This window comes from Protobothrops mucrosquamatus, unplaced genomic scaffold (assembly GCF_001527695.2).
Source record: "Protobothrops mucrosquamatus isolate PMUCROS unplaced genomic scaffold, P.Mucros_1.0 scaffold24, whole genome shotgun sequence".
Lineage (NCBI taxonomy): Eukaryota > Metazoa > Chordata > Lepidosauria > Squamata > Viperidae > Protobothrops > Protobothrops mucrosquamatus.
This window is the reverse complement of record NW_015386409.1, coordinates 1460414-1469177: the sequence shown is the minus strand read 5'-3', so window position 1 is coordinate 1469177 and position 8764 is coordinate 1460414. Positions and strand designations below refer to the sequence as shown.

At 36.8% G+C, this 8764-nt stretch overlaps 1 protein-coding gene across 1 annotated transcript; it reads left to right on the top strand.

The window, feature by feature from the left end:
- The first annotated feature begins 174 nt into the window (after positions 1–174).
- GPX7 (glutathione peroxidase 7) lies at positions 175–8418 on the top strand. The gene is made up of 3 exons (XM_015810865.1): positions 175–406; positions 7108–7369; positions 8255–8418. Exons 1-3 carry the CDS (start codon positions 200–202, stop codon positions 8416–8418), a joined length of 633 nt encoding a protein of 210 aa, XP_015666351.1. The 5' UTR covers positions 175–199.
- Positions 8419–8764: the final 346 nt, after the last annotated feature.

The window sequence follows — 8764 nt, the reverse complement described above, 5'->3', positions numbered from 1 at the left end:
TTTCTTTCTGCCTTTTTAATAGTTCCTTCTCTGGGCTAACTTCCCACAGCAACAAGAACGAACTTGAAAGACGAACTTCTCGTTCAAGAAGATGAACCCGTTACCTTTATTCGTTCCTTCATTCCAGCCGTAATGCTTTTTTTTTTTCATTCCCGCAATGCTTTGCGGTAACGAGGACGTCAGTAGAAAGCGGTGCAGTATGTTAGATCCCGAGGACAGTGCGGAGCCTAAAATTGGTTCTCCCTTTCCTAAATTTTTGCTTATCCTTCTAGCCATGCTGACGGTCACGGGAGCCCTGCTGTTCTTGGCCTTTTCGGCCACCGAACAGAACGAGGACAATTTTTACTCCTTTAAAGTGGTCAACATCAGGGGTAAACTAGTCTCCCTGGACAAATACCGAGGCTCGGTAAGTCTGCGAAGGAGAGCCACCTCCGCTGCACCAACTAACCGGCGAGTCGTCTCGGCATGCCTGCATGACGGGCGGGGAAAAGGAGAAGGCGCACCGATCTGGCTGGGAGGGTTTGCGGGGTGGGTGTCCTGATGGGGCTCCCGGTTGCCTGCGCCTTTGCGTCTACGGGTCTGTAAAGCTCTTATTAAAAAGTTTACAGTCGGACCTTTTCCCCTTTTCTTCTTCTGTCCGCGGGCGCGGAGTTTGTCTCCCTCTGTCTTTTGTGAACAGCCGATTCCGCATCTACGTGGCAGGCGGGCTGAACCTCCCCGCTTACATTTGAGCATGTCTCTGAATAGGCGAGATGAAGGCGTGGAGTTTTTTTTTCCCCCGGAAAAATGATTTACCGAACGATCCTGCAAACCATTCGCTCTCTTTAATACAGGGGTAGTCAACCTTGGCTCTTTTACGACTCGTGGACTTCAATTCCCAGAATTCCTGAGCCAGCTTAGCTGGCTCAGGAATTCTGGGAGTTGAAGTCCACGAGTCGTAAAAGAGCCAAGGTTGACTACCCCTGCTTTAATACAAAACAAACAATTGACTAACCGGGATGGAGGGAGGCAGAGTAGGTATCGTCCTATAAAGACAGCTCCAACATCGGACTCGGATTCCTTAAAAAAAAAAAAAAAGATAATAAAATACTAAAATTCACTTGAGTTTTACCACTGGATGTTTCTGTCATGTAGAAAGTTAGTCTGAAGGAAATCCAGGTAAAGTAAATAATTTAGAATTAATGTTTTAGAACTCAGAAATTGAACTTAATGCTCTTTCTAGAGATGTGAATTTAACTAAAGGTTCAGAGGTTTTTTTTTTATCATATAGCAGGTAAGAAACATGTGTTTGATACATATAATTATTAAAAAGCACCTGAGATAAAAAACCTTCTGCCTGAAAACTATTTTTCCTTCTATATTCCATATAAACCATACTGAACTTCTAGTTAGAGATTTAGGAGTAACATGGAAAACACAAATACTTCCTTTGAAGTGGCATCACTTGTAATGAATTGCACAGAGAAGCATAGTTCCAAATGCAGGCAGATAAGAAATAATCCTGTATAGATTATTTTACCATAATGTATACTGATCTACATTAAAATTTATTACTGCTTGCTGAGGCTTTAATTACTGATATATATATTGGTGATGATGATAATATCTTTATTTAAAATCTGAAACCAGATAGGTAAATAGATATTTCAAGGTCTTAATTTTAATTTTAAATTGAGACCTAATTAAGAATTTAATTAATTAGGACAGTGCATAGAAACCCTACTGTAACTTATTAAAATGGATTTTTGAATGGGTTGAGGATAAAAGTAGTTGTTACCATCTTTACTTCCTGCCTTTATTTTCCTCTGATATTAATGCATACCCAAGTATATATATATATAAATCAAATCAGGATGTTCTCTGTCCTTCCTTCCTTCCTTCCTTCCTTCCTTCCTTCCTTCCTTCCTTCCTTCTACACACATACACACACACATGCACACACATTAAGTTCCTATGGAGAAAAAATAGTGACAATGAGATACTTTTGGGTACTAATTTTGAAGAATTCACAGAAAGAATATTAATGTACTATATCTTGGCAATCTACAAATAAAAACCCTTTATCCAGACTTTGATGCAAACAGATATAAAACTTTGATGCTCTGATATAAAACTAGTTGTCCAACTTGTTCTTCCATACTGCCAAAAGGAAAACCATTGACTGCACCATTCTAATCTTTGACATCTGAATAACTTTTCCAAAATCTTCATTGCTCCTCTACTTAGCACTAGTCTGTAGTATAGTTCTTGACTGCTGGTTTGTTTACTGTTGATAGTTGATCCTAAAAGACAAGCTATCTACCACTTTCGTATTTTCATTGTTAACAAAGAAGGTTACATGTACTTTAATAGACTTCTTTAGAATACTTAGTTTATTCCAATATACTCTTTACATTTCTCATTGTCCAAGAGGATAACATTTATAAACACTTTTAATGAATTTGTTATATCATATATTTCCTCTAAAGCAAGGTTCTCCAGTCTATGGGCCATGAGGGGATTGCAACCAGGCTACGGAAATCGCCAGCATGAGCACACGCACATATGCATTCTCCCTTGCATGAGCAGCAGGCAAGCACAGGTGGTCCATTGGCGTGGGCAGGCACGCCACTTGCACAAATGGAGTTGTGCGCGCGTGGATGCTTGCCGGCCACTTGCATGGAACCATCCCCTCTCCCCCTACCCCCCATCATTCCGCAAAGCCGGAAACGTTGGGGAACTCTGCTTTAAAGAGTGTAAAGTAGCATTAACACAGTCAAGCCTTACTTTTAGCCTCACAAGAATTATAAGTTACCCACTGAATTGCTAAATACTTGACTAATCCCAGAAAGAAGCTTCTTAGCATTACTATAGTTATTTCATCTTTTCTTCCATAATAGATTTTGTAGAAAGAAAGAAGAAAAACAAAAATTATGCTGAAATTGTCAACTTCTCATAAAGTCACTTGTAAAATCAGAAATTGCATAACGAAAGTAGCAATACCCAGAGTCCTTCTCTGAAGGAGCTCAGCAGTTCAAAAAACAACGTGAAAAATAAAAATAAACAAATATTTTAAAGTATGCTTAAAATGTGTGTGTCTGTGTGTGTATAATTTCACAGCTACTTCCCAGATAGAATTCCATATCTTGTCCTTTTTATGATAGCAGCTAATATATTTTCCAATATTATATGCCCTGATAATTTCTTCCAGTTTTATCATAGATTTACAGAAATACTTCAAGTGATCTGAATGCTTCGTAATATGGTCAGTGGTCTAGTGGTTAAGGCATCAAGCTAGAAAGCAAGAGTCTGTGAATTCAAACCTCGCCTTGGCCATGAAAGGAAGCTTGGTGACCTTGGTCTAGTCCAGGGGTAGGCAACCTTGGCTCTTTTATGATTCGTGGACTTCAACTCTCAGAATTCCTGAGCCAGGAATTCTGGGAGTTGAAGTCCATGAGTCATAAAAGAGCCAAGGTTGCCTATCCCTGGTCTAGTCAGTCTCTCTCAGCCCAACTCATCTCACAGGGTGGTTGTGGGGAAAATAGGAGGAGAATATATTTGGATATCTTTGCCAACTAGAGTTGACAAGCAAATACATAGATAAATAAATTCTGATCACACATTAAATGTAGGGAATTCATTGCTACGCATATATAGTACTTAAATGTTTATCTATCTACCTTATCTATCATCTATCTTACATGCTCTCCATCTCTCCAGAAGCTATTCTTACAGTATTTTGTTTCATTTTCAACTTTTTTTGATGCACACATTTAATGCACACTTCCAAGATGTTGGAAGTAAAATGCAGGAGGAGTTACAGTGTCCACTAGATGGCAAACGTGATTCACATTCAGTTTTCAGGGGTTACGCATAATGTATTGACAATAGTTTGATTCTCAACTGTTATCTTACATTTAAGGGCTAAGCCCTCTACAATCTAGTATTCTCAAGGAATAATGGGATGACAAATCCCATTATTTCTAGTCAGCGCAGTTGTTGGCTTTCTCAGATTGAAAGGAGGAATTAAAATATAGAGGCAATTCTACATTCACAATTTATTTGATGGCTTATCGAAGCATAGATTTTCCATATTTTATCATCCAGTACTGTAGCTGGTCCTTTACAAGTTCTGGTTAGCCATACAGCAACCTTCCTATAATGTTGCTTTCCAAATAAGCAGCCACTCTGTCCCCAGAAAATCCAACTCAGTATAGCAGCTGACTAGAAATCCTGGGAATTGTAGTCCTAATCCAGGTAGTCCTGGATGACTACCTGGATTATGACCAGGTATGACCACAATTGAGCCCACATTCCTGTTGCTAAGTGAAACATTTGTTAAGTGAATTTTGCTTCATTTTATGACCTTTCTTGCCACAGCTGTTATGTGAATCACTGCAGTTGTTAAATTAGTAACCCTGTTGTTAAGTGAATCTGGCTTCCCCCTTTGACTTTGCTTGTCAGAACGTTGCAAAATGGGATCACATGACTCCGGGACACTGCAACCGTCATAAGTATGAGTCAGTTGTCAAGCATCAGAATTTTGATCATGTGACCACGGGGATTCTGTGAAAAAAGGTCATAAGTCACTTTTTTCAGTGCCTTTTTAACTTTGAATGGTCACCAAGTGAACTATTGTAAGTCGAGGACTACCTGTAAATGGCAGAGTTATTCCTGGCATGCTGAATTGGGAACAATTCAATGGCACATAGGAATTCAGGAACTTCTGATAAGGAAGCTTTCTTGTAGAGAAGCTTTCTTGTAGAGAAGAATTCCAACTATTTTAACTAAAACAGTTACATAAAATTCAATGATTCAGTGAATTCAACCTTTCTCTGACCCAAAAGCTGCTACTTACTGGACAGCCATCTTTTTTGAGCAAAATGCCTGATTTTTGTCTTTGCTAATGGCCAAAACTGACATCTGAGAAATGACTACAACAATATATCTGAAGAATAGATGGCTGGAGAAGATTGTTATTTGATATATTAAGGCCATTCAGATATAGACGATTAATGGCAAAATAGAATCCTTATTTACTTATTTTGTGTCTGACTGTAAATAAAGTTGTTAGTTTTGGTATTACCTCTAGTTAGATTAGAAGTTAAGAGCTTCAATGGCCATTTAGAAAAGTGCAGTGAAAAACTTATGATTCTAGCATAGAAAATGTTCTGTCCCCACCCACAACTTCTATGACCACTTCTGTTACCTCATGTAATTCACCCCAAAATGGCATGTGAAATTAATCACAGGTAATTAATTACACAATGCAGTTATATGCAAAAGTGTAGTCATCCCCTGATGAAATTGTTTCAATAAAACCTTAAAGTGAACAGAAATTGACACAACCTTTACATTATATAAAGTTAAATATTCACCTACCTGCAAATTTGATTACATAATTAGAATTTAAGCGCAATTGTTTATATAGACTTTTTTAAAAAAAACAGTAAATACGGCAGTTATGGCTGACAGTACTTGTTACACTTCCTTTGGTACAAAAGAAATTTTCCTGGAGTCAGTCTTTCTATTCTTTTGAATGTTTTCCCTATTCTTCCTTTCAAACCTCTGAGATCTTCTTTCAATTTTTCTCATGTCCCAGAATACTAGGCAGGGTTGTTTTGTGGGGGGAAAGGATAGTGCCTTGAGTTCCTGATGGGTATACAGTATATATAATGTGAAAATAGATAGATAGATAGATAGATAGATAGATAGATAGATAGATAGATAGATAGATAGATAGATAGATAGATAGATAGATAGATAGATAGGGATTTTTAAAAAAGTCACAGCCCTAGTGGATTATGTAGCTGAATGGCTTTTTAAAATAATTATCTTTGTACATGGAAAATCCATGTTTCATTTTATGGATTGCAGTGGCATACAAAGTATAGGGGTGACATAATAGCAGTGTTCCAATATCTGAGGGGCTGCCACAAGGAAGAGAGGGGACAATCTATTCTCCAAAAAGCACCTGAAGGCAGGACAAGAAGCAATGGGTGGAAATTAATCAAGGAGAGAACCAACCTGGAATAAGGAGAAATTTCCTGGCAGTTAGAACAATTAATTAGTGGAATGAGTTGCTTCCAGAAGTTGGGGATGTTGCAACACTGGAGATTTTTAAGAACAGATTGGACAACTATTTGTCTGAAATGATAGGGTTTCCTGCTTGAGCAAGGAAGATTGGACTAGAAGACTTCCAAAGTCACTTCCAACTCTGTTATTCTGTTATTATCTACTCAGATATAATTCTTTACTACCTACCGGTACCTATTATCTATAGAATTTTGAACAATTTGCAACTATTTTTAATTGTTGGCCTATTAAGAAATATTTACTTAAAGATTTATATGGCTGACCAACTCACCAAAATGTGATCACAAGCAAATACAAATCATGGGCATCCTGAGGGGTAAAAAAAAAAAATGTCATGATGACAATCACAAGCATGTAAAAACCTGCCCCTCATATGCATATATGTATCTATATCACACACACATTCAAGGAGGCAAGGCAGTAATTTTTTATCTCTCCTCCATCAATGCCTCTGATTTCCATACAGGTATCCTCAGGTTAACTTCAAGAATAAAGCTGGATTGTACAGTGTAAGGTTTACCAGATAAGTGCACATTTGTCCACAGAACAATGGCTAATGTGTTCCATTAGTGAGGAGAGGGGGAAAATAACTGCAAACATACCTAATTTCAATTTGTCACGAGTCTCAAAAGGATTTAGTTAATTAGTTTATCAGCATGTATGTGTTATTATTTTTTCTTCTGTTCAATTGTATCTGAGACTTCCTGAACAAGTCCCTGCAGTTTTCTTGGCAAAGTTTTTCAGAAGTGGTTTGCCATTGTCTCCTTGAGAGAAAGTGACTGGCTCAAGGTCACACAGCTGGCTTTGTGCCTAAGATGGGACTAAAAGTCATGGTTTCCTGGTTTCTAGCTGGTGCCTTGACCATTGCATCTACTGTCTATCCATGCATAACTGAAGTCTAAAAGCAAAATATTATTTTTCTCAAGATGCTCTATTTCTGAAAATGGGATGTATAGGAAGTAAAGCATGCTATACTTTTGAAAATAGAAAGCAGAATGTGTTATAACTTGTATTTTTTATTTCTTCCATTAGGTATCACTAGTTGTCAATGTTGCAAGTGAATGTGGGTATACCGACAGTCACTACAAAGCCTTACAACAGCTGCAGAAAGAGCTTGGTCCCTATCATTTTAATGTGCTAGCATTTCCCTGCAATCAGTTTGGACAGCAAGAACCCAATAGTAATAATGAAATTGAGAGTTTTGCCAGACAAACATACAGCGTTACCTTTCCTATGTTCAGCAAGATAGCAGTAAAGGGCATTGGGGCAAATCCAGCCTTTAAATATTTAATTGGTGAGTATTAAAATAGATTGAATCAGCTGCAAATACTAATTTTATTGTTATTCCCTAAAAACTGTAGACGTTTTATGATGGCTATCAGTGATAGCCTACTTTTGAGAGATTCAGGGAAGATTACTATGAATTCAACAATAATTTCTTTGCTTCTTTTAAGTTTATATAGTAAAATAAATTGATTTGATATTTTTTTTGGTTACTATGTTCAATTTTTCTCCTACATCCCAGGAAATCAATAGAGTTAATAACATTTCAGCAAAATTTAGTTGTCTTATACTTTATCTCATAGTACCCTATTCCTGAATTGCAAGTAACTCAACATAATGTGCCTTGAAAAAAAATATAGCAGGCACAAATCTTTTTAAAAGTATTTGCTGTTGCTTCAATATAAGAGAGAGAGAGAGAGAGAGAGAGAGAGAGAAAGAGAGAGAGAGGGAGGGAGAGGGAGAGAAGGGAACAAAGAGAACTAAAAATTGAGGTGCAGAGGAGACAGAGAAAAGGAAAAGGGAATAAGGGATGAAAGAAAAACCTGCTTATTATTGGTCTTGTTGGCTAGTGATGATGGAAATTGTAATCCAATACATCTAAAGGTCACCAATTGGAAACAAAATGATTTTAATTAATAAAATATATAAATGAATGATCAATGCAATTGTAAGGTTCTTTTTTGCTGAAATGTTCCATTAGATGCTTATTTAGTTGAGCACTTTTTTCTTCCAAACCAAATTCTAAGATCTGGGTTAATCTTTGTTTTTATATTATTTGATTTTGCTTTGGATAATCAAATGTCTTCTTTAATCTTACATGTCTTTTAAGATTGGAAATATGCAAAATTAGAGTATTATGATATTACATCTCTGATGTATATACTTTTTTATGTAGAATTCACTGGAGAAGAGCCAACTTGGAACTTCTGGAAATATCTGGTAGATTCAGATGGGAAAGTGGTAAATGCTTGGGACTCTACTGTCACTGTTGAAGAAATAAAACCTTATGTGATCGAACTTGTGAGGCAACTCATTCTGAAGAAAAAACAGGAATTCTGATTATTTTTTAAAAGCACACATTTTTGTATTTCTGTTTTTGGATCATTGATACAGGTTTTCATATTTCCAACAGATAAATAAATTTGGATTACCTGAGCTAGCTTCCATTCCATAAATATAAATATTTGTTTCTCATACAGAATGTCCAGTACCTTTTCTAAGTAAATCATAGATATGAAAACTGATATCCAAAAGTAAAGTTAATGAAAGGCCAGGTTTTATTTATTTTGCTGACAAATCACTTATTGAGTTTAGCAAGATGAAATGTCATGTAGGATTTCCAGGCAGCAAAATTCAGTTCAGACAGAATTCCCTAAATACAGGTAGTCCTCGACTTACAACTGCA

Excerpts from the sequence above, each read along its gene's own strand:
- GPX7 (XM_015810865.1), top strand. The coding sequence starts at position 200 with ATGTTAGATCCCGAGGACAGTGCGGAGCCTAAAATTGGTTCTCCCTTT. Across the intron at positions 407-7,107 it reads TGGACAAATACCGAGGCTCG|GTATCACTAGTTGTCAATGT; the intron begins GTAAGTCTGCGA and ends TTCTTCCATTAG. Across the intron at positions 7,370-8,254 it reads AGCCTTTAAATATTTAATTG|AATTCACTGGAGAAGAGCCA; the intron begins GTGAGTATTAAA and ends TTTTTTATGTAG.